Source organism: Rutilus rutilus, assembly GCF_951802725.1.
Source record: "Rutilus rutilus genome assembly, chromosome: 4".
Lineage (NCBI taxonomy): Eukaryota > Metazoa > Chordata > Actinopteri > Cypriniformes > Leuciscidae > Rutilus > Rutilus rutilus.
The window spans coordinates 26,899,398-26,914,366 of NC_140212.1; the positions used below are offsets into that span (position 1 = coordinate 26,899,398).

Sequence of the window (14,969 nt, forward strand, 5' to 3'; positions counted from 1 at the left end):
AAGTGTAGAGGCAACTACATTTCTGTCAAAACGTCTTTTGTTCCGGTCAGCTATTTTGGATGCATTGTGAGAAGCAACTCTGTAGCTTTCCTCTAATCTGCTCTTTAGGGATTTCACATAGTGCAAATGGGACTGTAATGGGAAGTTGGTATGAAGTCCGAAAGCAAGGTCGATCGGCAGTCGAGGCTGCCTCCCAAACATTAGCTCATATGGTGAGTATCCCGTTACATCGCTCCTGGTGCAGTTATATGCATGCACCAATGGTTTGACGTGATCTTTCCAATGAGCTTTGCTTTTGTTCTCCAGGGTGCCTAGCATCTGTAAGAGGGTCCGGTTAAAGCGTTCCACCGGGTTCCCTCTAGGATGGTAGGGGGTGGTTCTCACTTTTCGGATGCCAGCAATTCTGCACAACTCTTGGATGGTATGAGATTCAAAATCTGGCCCCTGATCGCTGAGCAGCTTTTCTGGAAAACCGTAATGGACAAAGAAATTATCCCACAGGCATCTAGCAACTGTTTGTGCTTTCTGGTTACGGGTAGGAATAGCAACAGAGTATTTGGTAAAATGGTCTGTGACGACCAGGATATCCTTGGTGTTACTGTTGTCTGGTTCCAGCGACAGAAAATCCATACAAACTAGTTCTAACGGCCTATGAGTCTGAATATTCACCAAGGGAGCCGCTTTCTGTGGAGGAGTCTTCCTACGAACACAGCGCTCGCACCTTTTGATTTTTTTGTCCACATCAGCCGCCATCTTCGGCCAGTAAAATCTGGAACGGAGAAGATCGAGAGTTCGCTCCAGACCCAGATGCCCCATGTCATCATGAAGACTGGTAAGTACAATTCCTCGAAGATCTTCAGGTAAAGCCAGTTGGTTCAACACTTTGTCTCCGTCCATCCTCTTCCGATATAACAACCCATTCTTCAGCTCAAGTTTGTTCCATTGTCTCATCCACCAGGTTACTGCAGGTAAGTGGAATTTCAAGGTTGAAGGTTTGTTGTTAGACTCCAAGTACTCAATTACCTCTTTAATTTCAGGGTCACCTCGCTGCTTCCCGATCAGATCCTCTTCAGACAGGCAAGGCATCTCTGGGAGACCATGACCATCTTCTTCCTGGATTTCTGGAGGTAATGCCTTTTTATTCATGCTCAGAGACTCTACCAAGGTCAAAGGGAAAGACTGAAAATCATGGGATTGATTGACTTGATGTTTTTCACAGATGGCCTCCACTACTTCAGGTAAGATTGTCTTGGTGTTGCCTTCAAGATCTCCAAGATGATGTAGAGTGAACTGTCTGATTCGTTCTTGCTCTTTTTTAGATTCCCAATCATCTGATGGTTCACCATTGGGACGACGAGAAAATCCGTCCGCATCTTGATTTTGTGCTCCAGCTCTGTATTGGATCTTAAACTTGTAGGTTGAGAGACTGGATAACCATCTATAACTAGTAGCATCTAGTTTGGCAGACGTAAGGACATGGGTGAGGGGATTGCTATCAGTGACCGCTGTGAAGTCTGCCCCATACAGATAGTCATGGAATTTTGTGGTGATTGCCCATTTGAGAGCCAGAAATTCCAATTTGTGGGCAGGATACTTGGCTTCACACTTTGTTAATCCACGGCTGGCAAATGCTATGACTCTCATGTGTCCTTGCTGTTCTTGATACAAGGCTGCTCCTAGTCCTGTAGCACAAGCATCTGTATGCAATAGGTAAGGCAGACACGGATTTGCGTACCCCAAGACAGGAGCAGAGGTTAACCTTCCCACGAGGCTTTCAAATGCCTGTTGACACTCGGTAGTCCATCTGTCACACAGAGACTCTTTTGGATTAAAGTAAGTATGATCTTTATCTTTCCTTTTTCCCTTTCGAACCGGAGGATAGCCAGCTGTAAGATTGTTGAGCGGCTTTGCAATCTTGGAGAAATCTTTAACAAATCTACGGTAATATCCTGTAAATCCTAAGAAAGATTTTAGTTCCCGAAGGTTCTGGGGCCTTGGCCAGGTTTTAATGGCCTCAATTTTTGATGGGTCAGTTTCTACACCGTTCTGGGAGACAATGTGGCCCAAGTAGCGCACAGATGTTTGGAAGAATTTGCATTTCTCGGGTGAGAGCTTCAATCCGTATTCTTTTAGACGATTCAGGACTTGTATCAGTCGGCGCTCATGCTTCTCAAGGGTTTCGGAGAAGATGATAAGATCATCGATGAAAACTAAGTCTTCTCTTCTATTTAAGTCACCCATGCAGCGCTCCATGAGCCGCTGGAAGGTGCTTGGCGCATTGGTTATCCCTTGCGGCATACGGTTAAACTCCCAGAACCCGAGGGGGCATACGAATGCTGTCTTCTGCTTGTCCGCTTCATCATCTCAATCTGGTAATACCCGGATTTTAGATCGAGAACAGAAAACCACTTGGAACCAGTTAACATGGAGAACACTTCCTCCAGGTTTGGGAGTGCATATGCATCTCGTATGGTTTGAGAGTTTAGCTTCCTAAAGTCAATACATAGCCGCACTGAGTTGTCTTTTTTCCGGACCACTACAATGGGGGACGCGAATGGGGACTCAGACTCTCGTATAATACCAGCTGCTAACAACTCCTGTAGATGTTTCCTGACGGCATCAATATCTTGTGGGTGGATGGGACGAGCTCTATGCTTGAAAGGAGTTTCGTCACTCAGTTTAATTCGGTGCTTCACCTTATCAGTGTGTCCATAATCCATTTCCTTCAAGGCAAAAACTTCAGGCATAGAGTTTAACAAGGCTGATATCCGTTCTTTCCATTCGGAGGGAAGTGGAGAGTCTCCAAAATCGAGAGTTATCTGAGGACTTTCTGGTGTTTCATAAACATCACTTGTTAATGTCTTGTTTATCACCTGCTGGACAGCATGCATTTCTGCAATCACAGACCGGGGAGGGATTACTATGTTAGTCTGGGTTTCATTCTTGACTACCACAGGCAAGGAGAAGAAACGTTTCACAGGTAAGGCGTGCAATCCACTAGCAACTAAAAGACCACTTGGCAGAGAAGATATGGTGGGAGGACTTATAACAGTCAGTGTTTCTGCTGGGAGGTAATTCAGACAGACGGCTCCATCAAGAACAGTAGTGCATCCTGCTGGCACTGTTTCAGGGACTGCCCCTTTTAATGTCACACACCCAAAGGTTTTGGCACATGATTGTTGATGCCTCACATCAAGTGTCTTCAGTACAGCTGCGTACCCTTTAGAAGCTGATTTGGGGCTGACAGTCTCTTTTTGAACGTAACTGGAGTAAAGCACATCCAAGGTATTTGTACCGATGAGGACTTGTGGTACATTTACCAAATCTGGAACCACCAGTGCTAGTGTGGTAACATCGGTATCTGTTCCTAGGAACTCTTTGGGAAACATTAAAGTTAACTCCACATACCCAAGGTAAGGCACGGATTGTCCATTGGCTCCCTCCACTTCCAGCAAAGACTCCAGGGGTTTCATGGGGTAATGAGACAAGTTATTTTTGTAAAATGAGAAGGGGATTGTAGTCACCTGGGAACCAGTGTCTAAAAGGCAATTCACTTTGATTTCGTCAACATAGATTTGGGCAGTACATTTCATTCCAATTAGTCCCTTTGGCAGTTGGCTTTTAGGGCAATGATGCTTTGTCCCAGTCTCCATATGCCCTGCTACAGAGACTGCCTGGTGTTTAACCCTCTGAGGTCAGCAAACGCGCCCCCGCGTTTTGTTGGATTTTCTTAACATTGTAGCACTTTAAACTTAAATTACTCCGTCATTTATGGTCATACAGAAAAAAAGAAATATAAAAAAAGAATCTGTGATATTTCTACTTTTGTATGTGTCCACTTACAATCAAATCAAAACATTGTGCTTTTGAAAAATAAAGAAAATAAACAGGGTGTGCGTTCTGCCTCTCCGTCGCGGTGAACTTTTTTTTCTTGAGCACGTCTATAAACTGAAACAAAACTCAGCGAATACTTGTCACACATTTATGAGCCATATATCTTTATAATCATTTAAGTGTGTACTTTTAAATGATCAGATTCAAACTGAAAACAAATATTCTCTGTTTAAGTAATTTGTATAAAACCAACAAGAAGTCCAGCTTCTCAAACGCTTCCTAATTATTTTTAATTTGACCACGCCTACTCGCGCAAAATATATTCACATGCAAATCTCCACATGGAGCGCGAACGCGCTCATTACCTCAAAAACAAAACACTTCATCAGTCTCTGCTTTTCGTCGAGATTGAAAGACGCGTCGTGAGCTTACATTGGCCTTACCCCAGAAGATGAACGCGATTTGAAGACAAGAAAGATAAGGTAAGAAATTCTTACATATTAGTTTGTTATTGTTGCATAAATTTCACATTGCAGTTGAACTGTTGCTAGATATATGGTGACTATTATCATATTTAGATCCGTGTTTACTGTTACTGTGTTTGTGGATATCTGGTCAAACGTATAGGCTATGTATGGTAACCATAATGTTTTATATTTGAGCACGATCGCGTTTGAATGTATCACATTTTGGATCGCGATCGCGTTTGAATGTATCATATTTTGGAAAAGCAAAACGCTCCAAACGGCTTCATGTTTTTACTATTATCTCATTTCATATCATCATAACGAATGGAAACATTTGAAGTAACATGATAATCAATATATTTTTCTCTAGCTTAGTTACTGAAATCTTTTGGAAGATTTATATAGGCTGCTATATTGTTATTATTTTATGCAGCACTGCGCATAGCCTATGCCTACAAGGCACAACAAACGTGGTGTTCATTATATAATATATTGTTGGAAACATTTGTGTGTGTGTGTGTGTGTGTATTCTGTGAATTTTAAAAAGCAATTTTAACCAGAAAAATCTAAAATGTATTCCCAAAATCGTGCAGGCCTTTCTCTTGATATCAGTGTGTTCACTTTTTTTTTTTTTCCAGGACCCAGATGCCACTGAGTCCTGCTGACTTCAACATTCACAGTACATGTCTCTGTACATGAACATGGTAAAGTGAAAATCAAACACCTTGGAAATGAAAGGTATGTACAATGTTTTTAGGAATGGCACAAAGGTCTCTTTCTTTGGATCATGTTGTGTTGTAAATAAATCCAAACAATCTAAAAGCCATTCTTTTTTAAATCTCCTCATTCTTTGTGGAAGGTTGGTCAGAATGATGGGCCCTGATAAGCTCCTAATAGGGCCATTAGGGTGTGTCTTTGTCTTTCTCAGGTGTAAAAAGCCTTACATATTAATGAGATGATCCGCCCCTTCGCATATTGCTTTTTCACACAAAACACGTCGTAAAAATTTTAAATCAATATATTGTCTTCTCTGAATGAGCAGTCAGGGTGATTTTCACATAGTTTTGGAGCAAATATTCTAGGCTACGCCATACAATTTTCAAAAGTCTTGTGAAGAAATAATCAGTATGGGTTTCATGACCTTATTTCAGTGAGAATTTTTTTTTGTATTTTCACAAACCACGCATAAATGTCATTATCTCAAAACTACAAACTTTTACACACATGCTGCTGATATATTATTGTAGCAGAGTTTGTGCTGAATACAGTGTAATCAGACTTTAGCCATGAAAATGTCACAAGTAACAGAAATAACCACAAATGTCAGAGCATGTCAGAACACCTCCAGGGCCCAGAAAACAGCTCAGACCTCAGAGGGTTAACTGAGTAGTAGTGGTTTGGTTCTTTAGGTCCCACTGGGCTTGTTTTTCTCTCAACTGGCGCCTCTTCTCATCTACCTTAGAAGGGTTCGGTTCATTTTCGCAGTTGATGGCAAGGTGTCCCTCCTCACCACATCTAAAACAGTATCCAGGACGAGGACGAGTGAACATCACTGAACCACTTCTGAGTTGGTTGTTCTCATCCCTCTCAGTTTGCCTATGCTGGAATTTTGCAGTCTTGCCTGACCGATGTTGTGGTATGTCAGGGGCTGACAACTGAGCCTTTAACTCTGCCACTTGCTTCTTCAGTCCCGCTATTTCCTTAGCTGCTGGGGTTTCTTTTGGCACTTTACCAGAAATGGATGTTCTCATAGCCTCTACTTCTGCTTGTAGTTCTACTAGCTCTTTCTTTAGCTGGATCAATTCAGAATTTTTGGAATAATCAGGCTTGCACTTCTGGTAAGTTGAGGTTTGCATAGCAGCAACCTGAGCATTAATTTCAGATATTTGAGCCCTCATAGTATCCACCTCTTCAGCTGCTCCACCAACTGCATCATGGGAGTATGTTGACATTTGATGAGTAGCAGTTCTCATTTTGGGGGCATTACTCTGTTTGTTCAATCCAAAATGATTTCTCATCCTGTCTTCTTTTGAGGCTTGTCGGTCTTCTTCTGTGCGAATTTGCACTACCATCTCTGCAAAAGAAGGGGGGTGGATCTTTTTCTTCTCTAGCTGTAAGCTGGAAATTAACCCATTATCCCAGCATCCACGGCAGAACTGCTTTATCAGACAGCGGTTTTGCTCACTCTCCGCAATGCCACCTCTCCTTACAGTAGTGCTCAACATAACTTGCAACCGGTGCAAATAACTGGAGGGCTTCTCCCCTGGGTTCTGTAGCATGGTCATGAATTTTGCTAACAGCTCATCTCCATCCTCCACGGATCCGTAAACTGACTCTAGTAACTCCAAGTAAACTGAAGGTAAAGACCCCAGCTGGCATTTTAACGTAGAGTCAGCGTTGAATCAACGTCAGGCGTCAGTGTTGGATAACCATTGGATTTTGTTTAGATTTTGCAAATCTAATCAACGTTGAAATAGCAACGTCATTCCAACGTCAATCTAATCAACGTTGAAATAGCAACGTCATTCCAACGTCGATCTAATCAACGTTGAAATAGCAACGTCATTCTAACGTCACGTTTCTCAACATAGGTGAATTTGCCAACATTGAATCAATATTGATTTTAGTTTAGATTTTGCAAATCCAATCAACGTTGAAATAGCAACGTCATTCTAACGTCACGTTTCTCAACATAGGTGAATTTGCCAACATTGAATCAATATTGATTTTAGTTTAGATTTTGCAAATCCAATCAACGTTGAAATTTCAACGTCACTAAAGTCCTGCTTTTCAACCATTTATTTTGTTAAACTGTTTTCACTAAAGTATTGATGTGTTCAACAGCAAGACCAAACACTTGAAATGGATACATAAACAAGTTTGTGGACATGCAGAGTCAGCTAGGAAGAAGCCAATTGGTAAAAGCAAGACCAGGAAGAAGATTAATAAAGACATTTCACTGATGAAGAAACATGCTTTATTACGGTAATTGTGCCAACATTTCACACAAACGCGTCGAACTAGAAGAACGGCCCAAACATTGGGCCACATTGAACACGGCTGGTTATCTTTTTTTTCTGCCACCACCACCCATCCTCTCTGGTGCATATTTTAAATATTTGGCCATATGTTCATTTATTTTTGTTGTCGTTGTGTCAAATGAGCTGAACACCACGTCTAATGAGAAAAAAAAGAAAAAAAAGATCAGTATTAGCAAACGCTAACCTCTCAAATATTTTGCAAATATCAACTTGTGGCATTGCCAATGTTTCAACTATATAAATTAGTATTCATCAACATGCAAGGTCATTGATAATCATGTGCTTGGGTGTGCAACAAAAGGCAGTTGGTAGTAACCAGTACTGCCGGTAGAGCCCAGAATGGAGTATTATATATAATATTAGAGTATGCTCTGTAGAGTCCTCCAACTAAAATGATTTCTTATGAATTGAATAATAATTCATAAGAAATCATTTTATGAATCATGCTTACTATATTCTATATTATTTAAAACATTGTTACAAAACTACTATTTTAAAGCAAACTCACCACAGATGATCTTGTAAAGGCGGGTCTTCATAAAGGACACCTTCCCACTCCTTCCTCTGAGGCTCATTATAGCCATCATTTTATTTGTCATAGTTCTGCCATGGTAAAACAGATGTATATTAGAGTATTATATTGCAATCAAGTTCATTATGAAAATGTTGCGCATGACAGTATATGACAGGGAACATCACTATGGGGTGTAACGGTTCCAAAAAAATCACGGTTCGGTTCAAAACGATACACTTGTGTCACAGTTTCGGTACGTTTTCGATACAGCAAAAAGAAAAATGCCAGAGAAATTTAAAACTATTAAAAATATTAAAACTAACATCATAAAGTATGATATTTTTTACTTTGAGCAATTCTAGAGCTATACTTGACTCTTAGGAGCATATAAAACAAAACAGCTCCTTGTAAAAAATGAAATATAATATTTTGTACTATAATATAGTTCAGATTAACATTTGAGGGCAGCAATGTTATTCATAATGTAGAAATAAAACTGACGTAACGTTACTTGAAAGCATTGTAGCTAGGGGTGCACGATATTGACAAAAAGTGATATTGCGATATCGATAATGAATATTGCGATATCGATATTAATTTCGATATTTTTAAACATATGTAAAACTACAAAAGTTATGGGAAAAAGCATCAAAATAGATTCATAACAAATAAAACAAGTTTTCTTACAACATAAGGTTTATTGAGCGCATTCAAGACGGATTTGAATCTGGTCGCTGAAACCACACGAGGAGATCTGGGCCGCATTCCAGACGAAACTGGACAAGTGTAAATGCATTTGGTTGTTGAAACCACATATGCAAATGTACTCCTCCCAAAAACACTAAAAAATAAACGTGTGAGAACGTTTTATAGGCTACATGTCATGTTATGGCCAGATATGATGACGCTACGTCTGCAACACGCATCACCGCATGAGCAGCTGAGCATCTACCAGTATCAAGCCAACGCGCAAACTATCGCAAATCAAAGTGAAAGAAAGTCGCAGACGCTTTACACACAAGTATCTTCATTAAAAGTGAAGAAGCGAAATTATCTTACCAGGGCTGTTGCCGTTCTCTATTATTGCGGTATTTGATTTTGAATTTTTAGCTGATGATCAATAAAATGCAGCTCATAACAGTGTTCGGTGACGTGAACTCTGCATATAGCGCGGGAATTGAAGATCGGATTTATATCCGTTTTGCAAAAACACATGTGAACAGGGGTAAAAGGAATCGTTTTGATAAATCAGATTACTATCCGATCTGTGATAACGCATGAAGTGGCCAGGTGGCCTGATGTTTATACTTGCGCGCTGGTGTGTGCGTCGAGCCGGCAAGTGTGTGTGTGTGTGTGTGTGTGTGTGGACTGTGTGGTAGAGCAAGGGAGAAGTGAGAGAGTGACGGCGATTAGCTTTGGAGCGACTCTACAGTCATATTGAGAGAAACAAAGTGTCTCCCCTGTTCTTTCTGACCACTGTTGGAAATCTGTAGCATGAAAAGTTAACCCTCTCCTTGATTTCATGTTTATGGAGAAGTAGAACCAGGAAATCAGTCGGGGGAAATGCAACGGTGCATGTCGGACGGGACACGTCATAAACAAAATATCGCATAAATATCGCGAGACTTTCGATATGATATCGGGCAACGTGATATCGCGATAACGATATTGATTCGATATATCGTGCACCCCTAATTGTAGCCTACTATTCCTGCCAAACTTCCAAAGTTACAGTTAGTTTTACTACAGTAAATCCATGGCTGGTTTCCACGTCAGCGTTTGATCCGTAAATAACGGAGAAATGTGACTGTTTCTCACTAGATCTCGCAGCGATGTTTTATTACTTCAGTGGTGAATTCAAATGAGAGTGCTTTCTTTACTGGATCTCTTAGCGCTGTGTAGTACAAGATCGGCTCGCGCTGCTTTGGTCCAAACTGATAAACCTGTCCGTCACGAGTAGCTCAGTTTCGTTCCGCTTACATTACGTTTGCCATTTGATGTTATGGTTGCGCCAGCGTCTCTTACATTATGAGCGAGCTCACGACGCGGTTATTTGAAATAACTGTTCGTTTTGAAAATGCGTACCTAACACCGAACCGAAAGCCTCGTACCGAACGTTTCAATACGAATACGCGTACCGTTACACCCAAACTATAAACTACTGCAAAAATGGATCAAAGTTACTTACGCAGCCATTGACTTCTTTACATGGTCTGCAGCATCAACCCCTCCTAACCTCTTCAGATGTTTACTCTGAAAAGGAACAAGAAATTAAAAATAACCAGAAAAAGTGGTCAGTAGAGTCCAGACTTAAAGCAGGCACATGAGGACAAGGTCACCAAGGTGAAAGGGATAGTTCACTTTGAAATTAAATTTTTGTATGTTTTAGCTTACCTCAAGGGCATCCAAGATAGGTGTTTTTGTTTCCGCAGTAGTTTCAATTTTGATATTTTTAGGTCAAACCGTTCTTGCTAAAACATACTAACATTTAATTTCTAAGTGAAATATCCCTTGAAAAAGCCAATTGTCAAAATGGAACTGCCAGCACTTTACAAATGTAACCCTTTTGTTGCGTTTTTTTTATAGCACTTGTCCTGCTACATTACAACTACAGTGGTACATTAGCTGCTACTAGCATAACACACACACCTCAGAAGTGCATGAAGCCAGAGGCACTTCCTGCTGTAAAGACATTACCCGGATCAAAACATAGTGTGCACGCTCTATAGGCTGCTCTTTGTCTTTTCGGTCTCTGCTGTTGTCTCTTAATCAAAATGTGAAATGCCCCATGAAGCTGTACTTATTAGATCAGTTTGAGTGTTGTATTGCACCCAATCAGGGAGAGGCATAATAATATCTCTGCGAATCTTTAGTACTGAGCCCCATGTGCATTAGAGCTGTGAAACCATGTTTCACTAGCCTGATACTCAGACCCCAATACCACCTGAGGGTTAAAACTTACCAGTTCTGCTCCCTCATTAACGTCCTCCAGGCGATCCTCTAAAGCAGTGGTTCTCAAACCTGTCCTGGCGTACCCCCAACACTGCACGTTTTCTTTCTCTCCTTAATCAAACACACCTGATTCAACTCATCAGCTCATTAACCCATGTAATAATGAGCTGATGAGTTGAATCAGGTGTGTTTGATTAGGGAGAGAAAGCAAACGTGCAGTGTTGGGGGTACGCCAGGACAGGTTTGAGAACCACTGCTCTAAAGCTTTAAACTCTTCTTCAGTGTTTGCAGGATTTAATTCATATGCTGTTCCAGCAGATGAGGTGGCAACGTGAATTCTATCCTTGATATCAACAAGGAGCTGAAGAACTCTCTTCTGAAATTCTAGCCAAAAAAGAAGCGACCAATTATTATTTTTATAATGTAGTGACATTTTATAATGCTCTACACCAGTTTTCATTTGCCCCCCCCCCCCCCCCCCAAAAAAAACTCAATTTTACCAAGAATATGTGTGATATTTCTAAATTTATTTTCAAAATAAATCTATACACTTAAAATAAGACACCTTTAAAGTAACTTGTATTTACTAGACAATTTTCACTTGAACACAAATTTTCACATAAAATAAATAGAAAAATCTGCTAGTGGAGCAATTTTTTGCTTGTGAAAAAAAAAGAAAAAACACTTACATGTGTTACCATGTGCTCATGTGAAAAATCAGGTTATTTTGAAGAATCAGCAAAGTGTCATATTGAACTTGAGTCTGATTCAACTAAAACTTTGGGGATAGCTAGGGACACTGGAATACTCTTGACGAAAATTATTCGTTTAGCAAAATTAAGAGAATAACTTTACTTTTTTCAGACATCGGGAAGTCTTCCCTCCTCAATTTGTTTGACCCTGAAGAACCCCCATGCCGTCTCTGAGAAAGGGATCTGGACAGACTCTCTTGGCCAGGGCTGAATGATCTCCTTTAAAAAAAAAAAAAAAAAAAAAAATCTACAGCAGGTATTGCAAATTAAGTATAATTCTAAGTAGTGGGAATTATCATTTTGTGTCACAATTTCTATTTTTACAACAACAATAATAATAATAATAATAATAATAATAATATGAACATATGACTTTTGTTGAGGTCTGTGCCAAACATTATGAACATCTGGAAGATGTGTAGTTCAGACTGCAGCTTTACAGTGCTTCATTTATAGTGAAAATATTGTATTTTTGATCATATTTGAATTAAATACCTCCGTCCATGAGTGGAAGAACCTGAGGAATGCCCACGCCGTCTCTGAGAAAGGGATCTGGACAGACTCTCTTGGCCAGGCCTAGGGCTGAATGATCTGGTTTAAAAAAAATAAAATAATAATTCTACAGCAGGTATTGCAAATGAAGTATAATTCTAAGTAGTGGGAATTATTTTGTGTCGCAATTTCTATTTTTACAACAACAACAACAATAATAATAATAATAATAATAATATGAACATATGACTTTTGTTGAGGTCTGTGCCAAACATTATGAACATCTGGAAGATGTGTAGTTCAGACTGCAGCTTTACAGTGCTTCATTTATAGCGAAAATATTGTATTTTTGATCATACTTGAATTAAATACCTCCGTCCATGAGTGGAAGAACCTGAGGAACGCCCACGCCGTCTCTGAGAAAGGGATCTGGACAGACTCTCTTGGCCAGGCCTAGGGCTGAATGATCTGGTTTAAAAAAAATAAAATAATAATTCTACAGCAGGTATTGCAAATGAAGTATAATTCTAAGTAGTGGGAATTATTTTGTGTCGCAATTTCTATTTTTACTGGGTCAGTACATCAAACATTTTCTTACATTTGGAAGTGCTAAAGCGCTCAGTGCTGGTTCGTCCAGTTTAATTGTGATGTCCATACCAAATAAAATCTAATAATAATAACAGTGCTTTGTTTATACTGGCAATATTGCACTTTTGATCATATTTAAATTAAATACCTTCGAACATTAGAAAGAGACTCAGAGGGACTGCTGCTACCACTGTGTGCCAAGGATTGAGGTCTTGAGGGGATGTCCATTTGGGTTCTTTCTGTGTTTTTAGACACTGGGAATGGTTAATATGTCAATAATTCAAAATTACTTTACACGTATTTGGTTAGTCAACATAAGAAACATTAACAGTTTAAATTAACATAAAAGACAATTGAAAATTATATTTTGTGGCATTCAATTCAAGTTGTAACCTTTCAGTTCTGGCATAGTAAACTTCAAAATATTTCATCCAATCAAAGACAAAATTGGTTTCACACAACCACCTACCAAACTGTGCATCTGTCATTTTGGGAGGAGTTGGAAGAACAAAGTCATCTGTAATAAGCACAGTCATAAAAAAATTGTAAAAAAAAATACTTAACTAGTAACTGTAGTGACTAATTGGCCCGATACTGACATAGCCACGGCAGTGATTAAAATTCTACAATGTGTTCTGGATGTGCATTCCTTTTGTTAGTCTTTTTTTGGCTTGATTCTCATTACTTGTATTTGCAGGATGCAGGATGTGGCGTCTTTTCATTGTGTTGGTAGTTGTGCCATATTTACCAGACTGTGCATTGTTCATTTTGGGAGGAGTTGGAAGAACAATGTCGTCTGTAATAAATAGTCAACAGTCATAAAGTACTTTCAAAACTGTAGTGACTAATTGGCCCGATAATGACATAGCCACGGTGGTGATTAAAATGCTACAATGATGTGTTCTTAATGCGCATAACTTTTGTTATTCTTTTCTTGGCTTGATTCTCATTACTTGTATTTGCCAAATGTGGCTTCTTTTTGTTGTGTTAGTAGTTGTGCAATATTTACCGAAAGTGTGACTTTGTGAGTTTGCAGTAAGAACAATTACATCTCTACTATGATTTAAACATACTGAGCCCATCCCCATCTTCACATGACATGATTGTGTGACATGACCCACCACCAAGGTGTCACTGCCCCCTTTTGGTGTGGCATACCCCAAAATTAACCAGTGTTCAAAAAAACAAAAAGCACCCATTAGGCTCCAACAAACACTTTTGTTATTACAAACTCTACAAATACAATGAAAGCAAAACAGATAAATTTGACCACCGCACACTGAAAAACTTTACTGAATCTTTGTTCTGAGTGAGCAACAATCAGAGGGAACGTGTTCACAAAGATTCTGTAAATTTTTCAGCATGTGGTGGTCTGTTTCACTGTTTTACTTTAAATGTTCCTGCTACCAACCTGCACCTGACAATCACACTAGCCGTGCACAAGGAGATCCTTTTGTTGGTTTACTCTAAAAATACAATGTTACAATGATGTAGCCCTTGGGGCCATGTAGACATTGCCTTCAGTGCATTGGTTCCTGTAAATTAACACCTACCTTCACAAGGAATAAATGTTCGAATCTTCTTGGTAGCCTTTTCACCTAAAATTAGTAATAAGCATTCTGTAAGACAGTAGTCATCTTTCAAACAATTAGGCATACCTGTGTTGACTGTCTTAGTTTGAATTGACATTAATTGAATTGAAAAAGGTTAGAAAACCCTACTCCAACCTCATTGTTGTGACAGAGGTATGAAAATAAATATGAAAACCTTTTTTTTTTTTTTATTACATACCTGTACTCTTTATCATACGACCTGGAGAAGATTCTTTTTGACTGTCTTCATTGACAGATGGTTCATCTTAAAAAAGGAAAAAGTCAATAAATATCTGAGACAATTACAAATGTAATATTATACAACATTGAAAAAAATATATATAAAGTCTTACAAATGATAAAATTAGTAAAAGTGCACTACATACCAATTTGGTAGTCGGGATACTTTTTTTTGGGGGGCCTCCTCTTCATCAGTAACTCCTCTTCTGAGCCACTTAATTCAGCAGTTGTAAAATCATACTTCTCGCATTCATTCTTGTCATCTGAAAGTACATAAAGCAATGGTAAAATGCATACAAATGAGTAAGTCTTAATATACAAAAGCAACTGGGCAAAAATGCAGGTTTGGCTATTATAAAATACTTGTTTCAGTTCTATAAGCGGATATCATCTTGCATGCCAAAAGTCAACAATAAACATGCTATTGAATGACAATATATTTTTTTATTGCATGATACGATTTTGTGAGGAAGGGGCAGGACTAAATAAGCTTTTTG

General features: G+C 39.3%; 1 protein-coding gene and 1 long non-coding RNA gene across 2 annotated transcripts; both read right to left on the minus strand.

Moving 5' to 3' along the window:
• Positions 1-7,261: 7,261 nt before the first annotated feature.
• LOC311290061 lies at positions 7,262-10,866 on the minus strand. Its single transcript, XR_014627298.1, has 4 exons — positions 10,819-10,866; positions 10,045-10,109; positions 7,851-7,945; positions 7,262-7,478 (listed from the first exon to the last, which is right to left on the minus strand). It is a non-coding gene; the product is annotated as an uncharacterized lncRNA (long non-coding RNA).
• Positions 10,867-11,064: 198 nt separating this feature from the next.
• LOC311288676 (uncharacterized protein) lies at positions 11,065-14,691 on the minus strand. Its single transcript, XM_084406189.1, has 9 exons — positions 14,619-14,691; positions 14,432-14,497; positions 14,194-14,238; positions 13,110-13,436; positions 12,789-12,894; positions 12,425-12,520; positions 12,056-12,151; positions 11,664-11,779; positions 11,065-11,192 (listed from the first exon to the last, which is right to left on the minus strand). Exons 4-8 carry the CDS (start codon positions 13,119-13,121, stop codon positions 11,694-11,696), a joined length of 396 nt encoding a protein of 131 aa, XP_084262315.1. The 5' UTR covers positions 13,122-13,436; positions 14,194-14,238; positions 14,432-14,497; positions 14,619-14,691; the 3' UTR covers positions 11,065-11,192; positions 11,664-11,693.
• Between the last annotated feature and the right edge of the window lie 278 nt (positions 14,692-14,969).